Source organism: Capra hircus, chromosome 3 (genome assembly GCF_001704415.2).
Source record: "Capra hircus breed San Clemente chromosome 3, ASM170441v1, whole genome shotgun sequence".
In the NCBI taxonomy this organism is placed as follows: domain Eukaryota; kingdom Metazoa; phylum Chordata; class Mammalia; order Artiodactyla; family Bovidae; genus Capra; species Capra hircus.
Window position 1 is genome coordinate 8,317,095 of NC_030810.1, and position 17,342 is coordinate 8,334,436.

A 17,342-nucleotide genomic window follows, 5' to 3' on the forward strand; every position below is an offset into this window, starting at 1 on the left:
CAAAACATGAATGATGAAGTAATCTGATTCACAGTAATCCCTGGAAATGCAGAGAGGGGCACACCCCAGGCAGTCTCAACTGTGGTAAAGGAGAAATTTTGTTTCTTAAAGGTATACACAAATTATTTTAAGATTAGATGTATATGAGTTGAAAATATTCAGGTCTTTGTAATAATATTCTCTGTACTATTTGAAATGCTTCATAATAAAAATATTTTTGAGAAAAATTTAAAACAAAATATAACCAGATGTCTAATTTTTTTTAAGGAAATTTACCATTTTTGAAAAGAAACTTTTCAGCAATTACTGGAGACAGGACCCTTCCTTTCCCATGAATTCTTTATAACAACTTTTGATCAATGAAAATATTTGTTGATGACCCTAGATGATACTGGGTTTCATGAATAAAGAAGGAACTATTAGCCTGATTTTGGACCTCCCTGGTAGCTCAGCTGGTAAAGAATCCGCCTGGTTAGATTCCAGGGTCGGGAAGATCCCCTGGAGAAGGGATAGGACACCTACTCCAGTATTCCTGGGCTCTCATGGTGGCTCAGATGGTAAAGGATCTGCCCACAAAACGGGAGACCTGGGTTCGATCCTGGGTTGGGAAGATCCCCTGGAGGAGGGCATGACAACCCACTCCAGTATTCTTGCCCGGAGAATCCCCATAGACAGAGGATCCTGGTGGGCTACAGTCCATGGGGTTGCAAAGAGTCAAACACGACTGAGCAACTAAGCACATCGCACAGCCTGATTTAGGAGAAACCGCAAATGAAACGAAATTGCTTACAGAAGGATGATGCTCAAAGTCACCAAATAAATATCACACCTTTCTTAAAACTTAACGTAGGTTAACAGAAGTCTAATTTTTATCTGGCCATGCCTCGTGGCTTGTGAGATCTTAGCTCCCCATCAGTTCTGAACCACCAGGGACATTTCACTAAGTTCTTTTAATAGGCTTTTCCCTCTTAATAGACTGATTTCACCATGCACAGCATGGCAAGAGTGCAGGGAGAACACCCAGAGCTGTCCCAAAAATATAATGAAAAATGTTCTCAATTAGATAGTGGTGATGGGTTTACACAACTCTGCATCTACTAAAAACTACAAAAATGTTTAACTTTATGGCATGTAACTTAGGTCTCAATAAAGCAGTTTTCTTAAAAAGTAATGATGATTCTTCATTTAAAGTGGCATTCCAAAAAAGCTCTTTCTTTCTTCATTTTACTATAATCACCACGGTGGTGGCGATTTAGTCGCTAAGTCGTGTCCAACTCTTGCGACCCCATGGATTGTAGCCCACCAGGCTCCTCTGTCCATGGGATGCTCCACGGAAGAATACTGGAGTGGGCTGCCATTTCCTTCTCCAGGGCAGCTTCCCATCCCAGGGATTGAACCCAGGTCTCCTGCATTGCAGGCAGATTCTTTACCAACTGAGCTATGAGGGAAGCCCAATAATCACTACAGTTCATTGAAATCAGAAACTCCACTATTTATCTATGGACATCGTACACTGTAACACAGAATCTGTTACTTTACAGCCCAAAACTCTAACTTTCTCACAATTACGATTTTTAAAAATCTGTGACAGAAAAGCACTGTTTTAAGCACACTGTGTGAGCTGATTATTTACATTTTCCTTTAGTGGTAAAAACTGGTGGGAATTCAGGTTTAGCAGATTACTTCTGAAAAACGACAAGTTTCTGAAAAGAAGGCCCTCTCCCCAGAAAAATATCTTTTTCTCTCTATTCTAACACACGTCCTTATCTCTACATAATACTCAACAGCCTCAAATCTCAATCAGAAGCTGGTCAACTAAGAGAGGCATCCATATGCCAAGAAGAGTAGAAGGAAGCAGACCTGGGGAAGGAGGACACCCCTTAGAGCCTAAGGAGGAACTTCCTATTTTCATGCCTCAGTGGGAGCAAACAAGGGTGGGACCTGAGGCTCAAAGCTACGCACACACCTGTTCTTCTTCCGTGAAGGGCACAAGAGCCAGTGGCAGCAGGGGCTCCTCCTGTAGGATAGGCAGAAATTCTTTATCCAGAAGGTCTGAAGGGATCTGTTTGACCAAACACATGACCATGAGATTAATGCTATCCCTGCAATTCTACGGAGCCAAAACAAGAAAATATTGTTTGGTTTATCTGCTGCTGATTATCAAAGATATGGATTAAAAGCTTATTCAGTCACAATTAATATTCTGACAGGGTCAAACATTTTTAAAAAGCCCAGTCACTCACCCCATCCTCCCATCTGACTACCATGCTCAGATTTGATACATAGCACTGACCCTGATACTCCAGAGTGCACATTTGACTCAAACCACAGATGGTAAGGAAAATTTTACAAGCAACTGTATCTGTTCTTAGCAACGATCATTAAAATTTGATCCTTAATCCATTAATAAAATTAAAAGCAAAGTACACTTAAGTAGAAAATGTTATTTCTCACTAGTTACATAACAGAAGTATACTTTTTACTGTTTGAGTTTCGATCATTTTTAAGTAACAAAAATGAGGTACTATATTTTAAGATTTTCTCCCCACTAAAAGTTTTACATTTAACTCAAAAGCAAAGAACAAGAGAAGCATCTGCCCTTCTGGTTCCTAATATCTAATTGGAGAGACAAATGCCAGATGCAATAAAGAGAAGGGAAAACTTTCTCAGCCATCACAATGGGATAAAAATAAAAGTTGTGAAGAAATCAGTGAGACAAAGCATTAAGTCCTGCCCACTCTCCTGCTTCCATGAGGCTTTCTACTTCTGTGATGAAATCTTAGGTTTCCTCTAAAGCACAGAGTGTGCATCATTTACAAGAGCCTCTGTGAACTACTGCAGGTTTTCACGCAGGAAGAAAAGAGAGGACCATAGCTATTTCACGTAGCAATGCCTAACTGTACATGCCCAGAAACCGCATTTGCAATTTGAACTCTTTCCTACTTTCTTACCTTGTTGTCTTTAAGGAAAAGTGCTAACATTTCTTCTCTCCCGTAACGATAGTCTGCTAATTTATACTTCGGCAATGCTGGCGAAAGAGGGGGGGATGTAATACTCCCACCGCTGGACAGAGCTCGGAGCCTAAAACAACAGACAGAATAGAAAAACAAAGTGTCAAAAGTGCTGGCAGTAAGGACTTTTTATGTCCACATAATGTAAGATTTTCATTTTAGTTCTTCAAAAGAACAGAAAGGAAAAGCCATTATCTCAAGGTATCCAAGATTTTAGCTCTAAGGCAATCTGCTGTAATAGCTCACTAAGAAAATAGTTCATTGAGTTCACTGACAAATAAGTAGACAACTTCCTTAACTTAAGAAGTATTGTGCCATATCCCTGAGAGGCTTAGGGAGTAAGGAGGAGACACCTTTTTCCAAACTATAAAAGTAAAATATAATTAAAACACAAGTGAGACATCACCTTCCATACACTGGATTAATAAAAACTAGTAACTCTTAACAATACCAGCTATTGGCAAGGATGTAAAATGACGCAAATTCTTAAGCAGTACTTGTGGAGTTAAAAACTAAAACAGTGACTTCAAAGAATGATTTTCTAATATTTAACAAAATACTTTAAAAAATATTTTTGCTCCCCAAAAGAAAATGCAAAATACAGATACTTATAAAAATGATACTTTTAAATATGCCCCCAACATTTCATAATTCACTTTTAATAAAAGAAATTAATGATCAGTGTAGAGAATTTGAAAATACTGTGGGAAAAAAAAGGTGAAATACAAGGAGAAAAAAAAATAAAACCATATTTACTGCTAAGGAAAAAAAGAAAGGTAAAAATATACTTCAAGCTGATAAAAGAAATTACCTCGAAGGAAGAAAACTGGGAAAAGGGGAACAAGTTAATTTTATAAGATTTTATTTTAAAAAGGAGTTGAATCTCAGCAAAAAATGGCAAGTTTTCCTCCAGGGAAAACTACCATCAGGAGTAGCCCAAAGTTCTATAAAGTAATAGATAACAAGGGTAAAAGGGACCAAGGTACTGCAAGTAAGCAGTTTAGCCCAAAGAAAATTCAACAGAAGCATTGAAATATATCCCCAAATTGCTAAGCTGTATTGACAAAAAAAAAAAAAAGAGGGACCGGTCTACAACTTGTACATCAGAAAGTATGAAGGTCCAGCAGAATAATAAACGCTTGCACATTATTCAAGAACAGCAGAAGCAGCAGCAGGTACACAGTATATACACAGAATGCGTCTGCATGTAGAAAGCAATAACAAGGGGGAAAAAGGAGTATGCATTAGTACAGTAAGACTAATAAAGTTTTATTTATTTCACTGTTTCTTTTTACTTATTTTTTTAATGTTATATTACAGACAATTTTGAACATATATAAAAGGATCAAGAAGAAACTCTCCTGTACCCATCAACCCAGTCCCCAGGCCATCCCACTCCTTCTACAGCCCTATCTAACTCTCCTTTAATATTATTCTGAAGGAACTCTTGCTTTCAAAATTTTTAAAGGAAATTATTTTCAAGTTTGGAGACAGTTCTTTTAAGAAAAGTTATCTCATTTCATCTGCAAATATTTCAAAATGTTATCTCTAAAAGATAACGATTTTTCTTTAAGTCTGAATTTTGCTAACTTTATCCCTGTGATATAATTTAATACATTTCTCTGCTCTCTGCATTTCCTGTAAACAGGTGACTGGATGTAGACTTGGCAAGACTACATCCATGTGGTGGTATGTTACTCCACCAGGAGGCATATACTGTCTGGTTGGTTTTGCAAGGCTAAGCAGTCCTTCAAGAGCAAAGCTTAGATCCCCAAATTCACTAAGATTACAGACTGACTTTATTCTGTCATTTCTTCTTTATTTACTAGGTAGAGTAGTTCTACAAAGAGAAACTTCCCTCTTATACTATCTGGTATAACCTAATAGAATATACCTCATATAAGAAAAAAAACAGCTTTCCTTCTTTCATTTATTAGTTTTCATAATGACTTGGTTCACTAACAATCCTCCAACAGTAAAATTATTTTCATTAATATATATTTCACTGCAATTTTTCTTAACAATACTCAAACTCTCTCATCTCTGTCTAGTGGGAGAGGCTTCAGGTTAGCTCCCAAGTCCTTCTGACCCAACCCTAGTAGTCTTTGAGAGCTTTATTTCTATCTGGTATGTCAAATGTTCGAAAATCAGCTTATTTCTTGCCTCAGATGTGGAATAACAATTTCACCAGGGAGCCTGATTCTCTTTGGTAATAAAACAGATTTAGACTACAGTCTGGGTGCTCAAAGTGTTCGTTGTTATTGGGCTGGTTTTTTGTTTTCTTTCCAATTATTCACGGACTTAGAGGTCATCAAGTCCAACTCCTATCAGTTCAGTCGCTCAGTCGTGTCCTGACTCTTCGTGACCCCCATAAATCGCAGCATGCCAGGCCTCCCTGTCCATCACCAGCTCCTGGAGTTTACCCAAACTCACGTCCACTGAGTCAGTGATGCCATCCAGCCATCTCATCCTCTGTCAGCCCCTTCTCTTCCTGCCCCCAATCCCTTCCAGCATCAGAGTCTTTTCCAATGAGTCAACTCTTCGCATGAGGTGGCCAAAGTATTGGAGTTTCAGCTTTAGCATCAGTCCTTCCAATGAACACCCAGGACTGATCTCCTTTAGAATGGACTGGTTGGATCTCCTTCCAGTCCAAGGGACTCTCAAGAGTCTTCTCCAACATCACAGTTCAAAAGCATCAATTCTTCGGTGCTCAGCTTTCTCCACAGTCCAACTCTCACATCCATACATGAACACTGGAAAAACCATAGCCTTGACTAGACAGATCTTTGTTGGCAAAATAATGTCTCTGCTTTTCAATATGCTGTCTAGGTTGGTCGTAACTTTCCTTCCAAGGAGTAAACGTCTTTTAATTTCATAGCTGCAATCACCATCTGCAGTGAGTTTGGAGCCCAAAAATATAAAGTCTGACACTGTTTCCACTGTTTCCCCATCTATTTCCCATGAAGTGATGGGACCGGATGCCATGATCTTAGTTTTCTGAATGTTGAGCTTTAAGCCAACTTTTTCACTCCTCATTTACTTTCAACAAGAGCCTTTTTAGTTCCTCTTCACTTTCTGCCATAAGGGTGGTGTCATCTGCATATCTGAGGTTATTGATATTTTTCCCGGCAATCTTGATTCCATCTTGTGCTTCTTTCAGCCCAGCGTTTCTCATGATGTAATCTGCATAGAAGTTAAATAAGCAGGGTGACAATATACAGCCTTGACGTACTCCTTTTCCTATTTGGAACCAGTCTGTTGTTCCATGTCCAGTTCTAACTGTTGCTTCCTGACCTGCATATAGGTTTCTCAAGAGGAAGGTCAGGTGGTAATGGTTTTCCCATCTCTTTCAGAATTTTCCACAGTTTATTGTGATCCACATACTCAAAGGCTTTGGCATAGTCAATAAAACAGAAATAGATGTTTTTCTGGAACTCTCTTGCTGTTTCGATGGTCCACCGGATGTTGGCAATTTGATCTCTGGTTCCTCTGCCTTTTCTAAAACCAGCTTGAACATGTGGAAGTTCACGGTTCACGTATTGCTGAAGTCTGGCTTGGAGAATTTTAAGCATTACTTCACTAGCATGTGAGATGAGTGCAACTGCGCAGTAGTTTGAGCATTCTTTGGCACTGCCTTTCTTTGGGATTGGAATGAAAACTGACCTTTTCCAGTCCTGTGGCCACTGCTGAGTTTTCCAAATTTGTTGGCATATTGAGTGCAGCACTTTCACAGCATCGTCTTTCAGGACTTGAAACAGCTCAACTGGAATTCCATCACCTCCACTAGCTTTATTCGTAGTGATGCTTTCTAAGGCCCACTTGAATTCACAATCCAGGATGTCTGGCTCTAGGTGAGTGATCACACCATCATGATTATCTGGGTCATGAAGATCTTTTTTGTACAGTTCTTCAGTGTATTCTTGCCACCTCTTCTTAATATCTTCTGCTTCTGTTAGGGCCATACCATTTCTGTCCTTTATCAAGCCCATCTTTGCATGAAGTATTCCCTTGGTATCTCTAATTTTCTTGAAGAGATCTCTAGTCTTTCCCTGTAAGACAGGCTAAACAAGTCAGTAAGAAAACAACATGCCCACAAAGGAGGACCCAACCAACCGCTGCTGAAGAACCTGCCAGCACAGTGGTTCACATCACATTCATGAACATTTGGGCTCTTCCCTGAAAACATGGCATTAATATCCACTGAGAACTGAAGGTGGGAAGGTTACATATACTCATTTAAGTTTCACAACCACCCACAATATGACAGATGGGGAAAACAAAGCCAAGGAGTTAAGCCATTTATCCACAATCACAGCCAGCAGAACCAAGAGTCAGAAACAAAGGTTTTTATGACTAAAAAGATCAAAATCTTTCCAACAGTGAGATCTCAAAGTTTTAAAATAGTCATGGTTCAGTCTGCCAAAAATTAATTTTTAAATATACATCTATATAATTAAAATCAGTTTAAAATATCTTAATATGTTCCCTAAGAGTGACTACCACTAGAGGGCACATCTAAGCGCTCTTCCATTTTCTAATGGAAAAATCATTCCAGTATCTGCAATTATTATGTCTCACTAGAGGCTTTCCAGCTCACTCATCCAACACCCGTAATTTCTTCATCTGCTCCTCACAAGGTTTCAAATCCACCCAACAATCCCCAGAGAATGAGACAGTTGGATGGCATCACTGACTCAATGGACATGAATTTGATAACTCCAGGAAATAGTGAGGACAGGGAAGCCTGGTGTTCTGAAGTCCATGGGGTTGCAAAGAGTCAGACATGACTGAGCGACTGAACAACCCCCAGGGGCTTTCCATGCCTAGGAACAGAACACTTCTTACAGTTACCAGACCTAAGAGTAACATGACCAGGAATGCATACTTAAAGAGAGTCCTCCAGCTACTGTGAAGGCAAGCTAAGCATAATGCAACCTAGAGAAGACGGTAGCCTGAACCAGGAGAATGGCTGTGCTCCACTTAGTAATCAACAAATCCTTTCCCAAGTCCTCCTTCACCCACAGATATCTGCAAAAGCCGAAACATATCTAGATAACATCCTTCCCTAAAAACCCACCAGTGACCTTTGCCTCCTCTAGAATCGTGCTCCATGCAGCCCTCTCTTCTAGAAACTCCATCCTTCCCTATCAGCGTTCCACCCATCTCGCAATACATCTAATAGTGACTTGTTTAAAAGTCCTCTAATGCAGCATCCCTCTCTGGCGATGCAGCACTGGTCATCTTCCACTTCATTTCAGAGATATCTTCATCACCTCACTTCCCAACCACTTCAAAACCCAGCACAACGTGGCTTTTCCCCACTACTCCACTGCTCTGGAAAAGTTCAACAACCTCAACACTAGGCCAGAACGCAATTTCCCTCTCCTGATCATCTTCATCTTCCTGGCCATACGGAGATCTGTTTAACACAGGAGGTCCAGTGCTAATCCCAGGAGTACTAGTAGTCACTGACAGGTAACAGCAGCTGGGCCTTCCAAAACCACCCCTCCCCAACACCCACAATCCTCACTTGTTCACTGTTGTTCAAATCCAAACTTCAGCTTACGAAAGTAATTTAGAATGTCCACGTAGATGTGTGAAGATGTACAAATCTAAAAGCACTTCTGACTCAGTTCCAGGTGTGAACTCTCCCCGACAGAATAAGGCTTTCTTATTCAACCACTCACAGCCCTTTAGGTCTAACAGACCCCAAACCTCCCTCAAAACCTCCTTCATCACTGGTATTCCCAAAGGCAGGTAAGGATACCACCATCTACTGAGCAAATGGTTAACAGTCTAGGAATCATCCCCCATAGCCAATTATCACATCCTACCAGGGTTTAAGGGCTTCCCTGGTGGCTCAGTGGTAAAGAAACCACCTGCTAATGTAGGAGAAATGGGTTCAATTCCTGGGTCAGGAAGATCCCCTGGAGAAGGAAATGGCAACCTACTCCAGTATTCTTGCCTGGGAAATCCCATGGACAGAGGAGCCTGGCTGGCTACAGGCGATGGAGCCACGAGAGTCAGACAGGACTTAGCAACTAAACAATCAGTTTTAAATCCTAAATCTCTCAAACCATCCTCTGGCCAAGTAACCTTCTATTGTTCACACTCATTACCTCAACTGCTACAACAGCATCCTAAATGATCTAACCAGTCAAAGTCCATCCTCCACGTTACTACCAGTTATTTCTTTCAAAAGCAAATTTGAATAAAATGCTCCCCGATTAACAGTTCATTGGCACGCAATGATCAGGTAAAATAAAAAACTTAACATAGAAAGGCTGCCTGCAAGCTCTTCTCGCCCACGCTTCACAATATAGCCAAGGCAAAAGGTCTTGGAATTTCCCACTTAAACCTATAGTTTCCCGTCCACTTGTCTTCACACAGGATTTCTGTTGTCTGGAGTATTTTTTCTAATTGTTTTCACCTGGGATGCCATAGGAACTGCCTGGAAGTAGAGAGGTTAAATGGAAAGAAAGAAAGGAAAAGATGAGAAGCAGGAGGAGGGTAGGGGGTTGGAACAGAGAAGGCGATGGCACCCCACTCAAATACTCTTGCCTGGAAAATCCCATGGACGGAGGAGCCTGGTAGGCTGCAGTCCATGGGGTAGCGAAGAGTAGGGCCACGACTGAGGGACTTCACTTTCACTTCTCACTTTCATGCATTGGAGAAGGCAATGGCAACCCACTCCAGTGTTCTTGCCTGGAGAATCCTAGGGACCGGGGAGCCTGGTGGGCTGCCGTCTATGTGGTCGCACAGAGTCGGACACGACTGAAGTGACTTAGCAGCAGCAGCAGGGGTTTGGCAAGAGGGCCGTAGGAGGGAGAGAGATCTAGATCCTGGGTATTTGGCTACACACAAGTACCCACGAATGTTCACAGAACTAATTGGCTAATGGAAGGAAAAGCTAATAAACAGTCATACAAATGGAAAACTGTGAAGGATTTTGGAGACAATTTGATCCGATTTACATTTTAAGATTACTCTGGCTGCAGTGGGGACAACACAGAAGAAAAGGAGACAGGAAACATTAGAAGACCTGTCCTTTAGTTTATATCAGAGATGATGGTGGCTTACACTAGGCTGGAGGTAATAAAGAGAGAGAGAAACGAATAGGTTCAAGAAGTATTTTGGAGGTAGAACTGACATAGCATTGTGATGGACTGGACACAGGGATATGGAAGTAAAAGAAAATGATCTGGATAACTCCAAGATGTCTGGTTTGAGCTAACGGGCACACTGTGATGTTAAGATGAAATAGAAGAGGAAATTTAAAAGGGCAAAATTCATGAGCTCAGTTTTGGAAAACTATAAAGGATGGATGCAGGCATCGAACGGGCAGCTGAACATCCTGTATGAGCGTTATACTCCTTTTACAATGTGCGTGTGTGCATGCTAAGCCACTCCAGTCCTGTTAGACTCTGCAACCCTACAGACCATAGCCGGCCAGACTCCTCTGTCCATGGGACTCTCCAGGCAAGAATACTGGAGTGGGTTGCCATTACATCCTCTGGGGATCTTCCCCCTCATAACACTGACAGTGAAATTACTTAGTGTCAGCTTCCCCACTAAATAAATAATTCAAAAGTAGATACCATATCCTTTGGCTTTCCTGGTGGCTCAGACGGTAAAGAATCCGCTTGCAATGCAGGAGACCTGGGTTTGATCCCTGGATTGGGAAGGTCCCCTCGAGAAGGAAATGGCTACCCACTTCAGTATTCTAGCCTGGAGAAATCCATGGACAAAGGAGTCTGGCAGACTACAGTCCACGCGGTCGCAAAGAGTCAGACACAACTGAGCGCCTTCACTTTCTCATGTTCCTTATCCTTGCTGCCTCCTTATCTCCTTACCTAACCCAAGATGTAAACCATGAGGCCCTTCATAAAATGTTTCTAAACAACTCTTAATGTTCTCTTTTAAAATGCACCCTAGGATAACAACAAATTCCTTCAGATGGCAGTTATCATTTTACTCTTTTTGAAAACTGGGACTATTAATAAATTCCATCCTCCAGAATGTTTCTCATTTCCCTCACAACTCAACAAAGATCATGAACAGTAATCTAAAAATCTCAGCTTTGAATTCTCTTGCCCTATGTCCCCCACCATAAGACCTGAATCATTCAACATTTATGAAGTGCCCACACTAGCTAAACAATGGACTTACCAAAACTGAGAAATACAGTGCTTTTCTTAATGGAACTAGCTCTTTTCTGAGTAAACTAAACAGATATAAACAGACACAGTACGAGGTCATAACCACTTTAACACAGGTCTAAACAAAGTGCTTTGGGAAAAACAAAAGTACCTCATTCTTTGCAAGGGAAGACCTGGGTACGTTTCCTTAAGGCCATGGAGATGAGACAGAAGAAACCCCAAACCAGTTCCTTGGCTCCTTCTCCATAAAGCCAGCTAACTGTCTGGAATCATTTCTTTCCCTTATGATAAATTCCTTTATTATCCAATTTATCTGAACAGATTTTGGATGCTCAAAATAAAAAAAATAAAATACCAAAATAAAGCAGGTTATAATGAATTTGTTTTCCTCCTTTAGAACGTCTTGAAGTACACAATCATTTGCAAAGAAAGAAGAATAGGAACCAAAATATTAACAACGGTTCTTTGGGTGGCAGGACTAAGGGTAATTGACATCTATTTTTCCTTTCAAGGAAAAATATTGCTTTTTTATAGCAATAAAACTATTGCTTCCTCCAAGGTTTTCTGGAGTTGAGTGTGAATTATCTTATTACTGGGACTAACAAAAAATTCTTTAAAAAGAAGAAACCTACCAGATTTAGAACTAAAAAAGTTTTTTTTCTTTAAGGTAGTACTTTGTGTTTTGTCGAGAGTAAACAAACAGGCAACAGATGGGAATTAAATTCATACAATCCTTCTTGTGGTCAGTCTGTCCATATATCATCCAAAGCCTTAAAAATTAAACTTCAGATTTTAAAATTCCACTTCCAAGATATTATTCCAAAGGAAATCAACAGTAACACAAACAGAACTATTAAAGGATGTGTATACATATTGACAATAGCAAAATATTAAAAACGACTTTACTTTCCAACACTTCACTCATGCATTTAATAAACATTTATTGAGTATCTACTATGTGCCAGGCACTGACGTTACAGCAATGCAAAGTGTACAAAAATCAAGACCAAAGTACTTGCCCTCAAAGGAGCGCACAGTCTAGTGGGGGCCGAAGGATGGCATATAAATAATAAAGAAAATCAGTAAAATAATTGGCATGTTATATTTTTATATAGACTGTAAAGAAAAAATTAAACAGGGAAAGGAGGTAGGGAATGGGGGGGGTTGTTATAGATGGTCAGAAAACCTCTAAGATGGTAGCATTTGAAGTTAAAATGACTCGATTTATATATAAAAATGATTTACTCCTCCATTAAGTATATCATACTCTTTTTAAAACTGCTTTGGTAATTATAGAATACATTTCTTTATGCTAAATATAAAGATAAGCTAAGACCTAATGATTCTACCAGATTCTACCAGCTAAGACCTAAAGGTTCTATTCAATCTTTTCTACTATCTTAAAAAGTCCATGCTTATGGTCATCCATGGTCTGTCCCTACCACAATTTTCTTTGCTCTCTCATCTTCCCTACTGTCAAATCAATCTCTTCATTTCACACAACTCTTACCAAACATAGTGTTTTACATCATGATAAAAATGTTAGTAAAAAGAATACAGTATCAGTAAATGTTTCTGTATGTTTCAGAGTTACACACTGATTCAGTGTAATCCTCCTAAACTATGATTCTCAAGTTATTCTGGACACAGTTCCTTACCTCAAGTTTCAAAATGAATGAAATGGTACATGCAGAAAAAACACAGCAACAGTCTCTAGTCATACTGCAGCAGTCTAAATCAGGGTTACCTGAGTTACTTAAGTAACTTAATACATGAGATATATTATGTCTATATATGGAGTTTGCCTGGTGGCTCAAATGGTAAGGAATCTAATCTGCCCACAATGCACGAGACTCCGGCTCAATCCCTGGGTGGGGAAGATCCCCTGGAGGAGGGGATCCAGTATTCTTGCCTGGAGAATGCCATGGACAGTGGAAAAGCAGCCAGATAATATGGAAACAAATGAGTGTGGCTGTGTTTCAACAAAACTTCTACAGTCCCATGGGCATAGCTTTCAACCCATTTAGCATCATGTTAAATGTGTAATGACTCTACAGACAGCATCAGCAGGAGTGGTTCTTTTCCTTTCGTTTTCGATAAACTACTGGTACTGTCTCTCTCTCTTAGCTCTTAACAGAGAGAGACTTGGAAAAAAAAAAAACTTCCTTAAGTTAGCTGATGATTTTAACCCTGTTTTCACATAGAAAAGACATGTGAGTGTGTAAGTGCAAAAGAGCAGCAGTTACAAATGAAGGCAAAAAACCGCACACTAAATGGTTTACACACTGAGCTGTACGATTTAAAGCCACCTGGTAAGACGTGAATAAGGTTTTAGCTACAAGAATATTCATCAAAAAAATTTTTATAATAACGAAAAACTGAGAACAGCCTATATTTGCTACATCTAGAAGACTAATTAAATAAATGATGGTACATCCATAAAGTGCAACCATTTAAGGTAACAGAAAATATTTATTGATAAAAAAGATACTTTTGATGTTTTTTTTTTAGACAGGTTACAAAACTGAATGTACAGTATGATCCCATTTTTATGAAAATAAATGTACATTTACACAAATGAGCATACATAAAGCTACCTAGAACGATATACCAACCTATTACAGCAGTTACCATGGATAGTGAAATTACGGTAATTATATCTTGTTGTAGATCACTTGTAATTGCTAATTTTTTTAGAAGTATACATTGATTTGGTAATAAAGTTATTTTTTAAATATAAAATAAGAACTAGAACAGGCGATTTAGGTCAACAATTCCAAAATAAACTCTCAAAGCATATAACTTGCATCGGTTCTTAAAACTTCGAATGATTTCTCCTCAGTCTCCAAATGCTAGCTACAAGGACCAAGAAAATTAAAGAATTACATATAAAAAGAAATGCATGTAATAATTTAAGTTAATAAGAGTCTTCAAATAGGGAGTTACTATAGGAAGTCTGGAACATTTATCAAAGCACCACCACTGAAACAATCAAGGACATGTACGACACTATTCCGATCATCTACTTTATATACTGCCTCTGATTAAAGGTCTGAATGGGAAAAGCAACTATCATTATTCACGCCACTGACGAGGATCTTCAATCACCAACTTTGGGGGGAAAGGAAGAAGAGGGGGAAAGAGTCACACTACAATGTGATGGATCTCAAAATCCCATGAGAATTCCATATTCAGGGTCCAAACATATCTGTAAGAGACTCAAAGGTTGATTAATTGGTATTACAGCAAATGCTAACCTGATTCTAGATGGGCTATAGCCAGTATAATTCTGGATCACCTATGTAGCCCATCAATAAAATAAAACTCAAACAATAATTCAATAAAAACTATTTTTTCCAAATAAGTATGAATAGCACTCACAAAACACTGTAGCAGAGAACATATAAATATAAAATGTTACAATTATATAAAATTATACTCCAACCTACCTAAGGGTTCAAACACAAGGTAAATAATTTGCTAGGGTGGTGGGACTATGAGGACTTTTAAATTCAGTATCATTATACAACCAGAACAGGAAGACTTTTTAATAAAGGACAAATGCAGTCACTAACCAAATATAAATTATTCCTGACTGGTTATATTGTTTTCAACTAGGCACATAAAGCGAAGTCTCTAAAACATGCACATTTTATAAGCCCCCAACAGCTGCACAAATACCTTACTACTGAACTGGTCATGCAACTCTGAACAGGATGAGGTTTTGAAAACTCACCATTCAGGCCCGAAGTTCAGTGTCTGTGTTTCCGCTGCCATTCTTTTCCGTATGTTTACAACAGATTTTTATATGCAGAGAAACCTGTTCAAGAGAAAACATCTCCATACAGTTGGTCAAGACTGAATCAGAATTCCAGCCCAGAAAGTACAGCTAGGGAGCATGTTTTGCTTATGCTCCTCTCAACCAGTCACCAGCATGAGGTTTTTTAAATGCCTATTTATAATACAGCTGGCAAAGTAAAATGAATAAATCCACCCTTAATTCCAATCCACCATCTTTTTATGTTTACACAGGAAAAGGAGGCAGGGTACAAGAGATGCTGGTGAGACAGGTGGAAGCAGACCATGCAGGGCACTGGAGACCAAATGAAGGATTTCCTTTTTTCAGCCTTTAGGCAGTGGGGAAGGAATGAGGGGTAACAGATTTACATTTTATTAATAACTTGTATTACTTGCTTGCAATGGCTCACCCATCACCATGAAGTACATCAAAGATTCTTAAAGACCTCTCCTTATCTAGCTCACGGCTTCTGCCACAACTCTCCCCACTGTCTCCTTAGCACTTTACACTCTAGTGATTCTTTAAAAAATTATCTTGGACCATTAAGTGAAAATAATCCACTAATCAATTTCACAAGTCATCTTTCAAGAGCAATTTTAAGATATCAGAACTTAAAGTGAAATGTCAGACAGGGAAGGACAAATATTGTGTATTACTTATATGTGGAATCTTTAACAAGCCAAACTCACAGTAAAGTGGTGGTTACCAGGGACTGAAGGGTGGGAGACATGGTAAGAAACTGGTCAAAGGTAAAAACTACAGCTTTAAGATTAACAAGCTCTGGGGATCCAGGGTACAGCATGGCTATTACAGCTAATAATACTGTATTATGCATATGAAAGCTGCTAAGAGCAGGCCTTAAATATTCGCACACACACACAAAAAAAGAAAAGGTAATTATGTGATGAGAAGGAGATGTATGCTAGGTGATAATCATTTTGCAATATACATTGAAAAATTAATCAAGTCAACACATGAACACCTTAAACCAAGACAATGTTATGTCATTTCACATCTCAATAAAGCTGAAAAAAAGAATGAGTTTAGAAAATAGAAAATACTATAAATATTGTAAACACATGATAAATATCTACAAGATTTATCACATCACCCTGACTGTTCTTTAAAAGATCTAAAACCAATAAACTACATACCGATCAAAACACAGAAAGGGCAAAGCAGAAGCGTGCTAACATCCATAGTCAACTCTCTATCTGCCCTCTTCCTGGAAGGTATTTCTGATGGTTGGATGGCATCATGGACTCAATGGACATGAATTTGAGCAAACTCCGGGAAACAGCAAAGGACAGGGAAGCCTGGCATACTGCAGTCCGTGAGGTTACAAAGAGTTGGACAAGACTTAGCAAATGAACAACAACAAATGTCAACCACGTGGGTTTCAGGCAGAGTTCCTTCTTACTTAATCCTGATTACCTTTCCCTGGCCAGATAAGCGTGCACATCAGACTCAAATGAGATCAACTTACTGCCCTCACCACCTCATAAGCAACTGATGATTCCAAAACAACATAAGGCATATGGCTTTTAACTTTAAACTCTCTGAAACTGGAATGCACCTTAATGAGTGCCATGCTACAACTGCTACTGGCCCACAATGGAAGTTGTATCACAGTTGTCATTGTGTACACAAGGATAGATAAAGCCTGGTCAGAGCTGCTCATTACTGTCATCTTCTTAATTGGGTTGTTCCTAGTAGATGATTTTAAGGGCTGCTTACAATGCCTTCAAAAAAATTATGCTATAATTCTAAATTGAAACATGTTGTGTATCAAAAAAGAAAGCAAATAAAGCCATGGGATAGTAGTAAAGTAACTCTCCATCACTGGAGGAATGACTGCAACTGTTTTACGGAACTTGAGAAAGGGAAAAAACCACATAAAAAAGATAAGCTTGTGGTTTGTTAGTGAGATTGACACTGCATAATCCACAAGGCCACATGCAGCAGCCCTGAAGTATTAATATTTAAAGGGGAAAAAAATTAAACAGCTTAGAATGCTTTCAAGAACTACACAAGCACCAAATCACTGCATTTCAGAAAGATGAAAGAATAATGGAGCATTCTCTTAAGAAATGTTTCATCACCAATACCCTTAATGACCTGACACTACAAAGGTGGGGAGAGTGAGGAGGAAGGAGACTTCTACAATTCTAAGTTACGCATGATTTAGGAAAGTCATAAAATGTGCAGAAGCTGGAGAATATCTAATTAGAAGCTGAAGAATACCTTAACAATTGATTTTACTTCTATTAACTTCTATTTTTCTTCTATACTTCTTTTAACGTATGCACAAAGTATATACTGCCTGATGAAAATTTGTTAGACTTATTTGCTAAATAAATTTAAAAGAATTTT

General features: G+C 39.0%; 1 protein-coding gene across 4 annotated transcripts in view; it reads right to left on the reverse strand.

Annotated features, from left to right (window-relative positions):
• The window catches only part of GIGYF2 (GRB10 interacting GYF protein 2), a 131,892-nt gene that overhangs the window by 90,757 nt on the left and 23,793 nt on the right, over positions 1 to 17,342 (reverse strand). For all 4 annotated transcript variants that reach the window (XR_001917299.1, XM_018041095.1, XM_018041103.1 and 1 more), the window contains 3 exons: positions 14,907 to 14,990; positions 2,952 to 3,081; positions 1,967 to 2,062 (listed from right to left, as the gene is read on the reverse strand). Coding sequence is in view for 3 of the 4 variants with exons in the window: in XM_018041095.1 (XP_017896584.1) it covers positions 1,967 to 2,062; positions 2,952 to 3,081; positions 14,907 to 14,947 (267 nt within the window). In the remaining variant the exon portion in view is untranslated. The remainder of the gene's footprint in view (positions 1 to 1,966; positions 2,063 to 2,951; positions 3,082 to 14,906; positions 14,991 to 17,342) is intronic.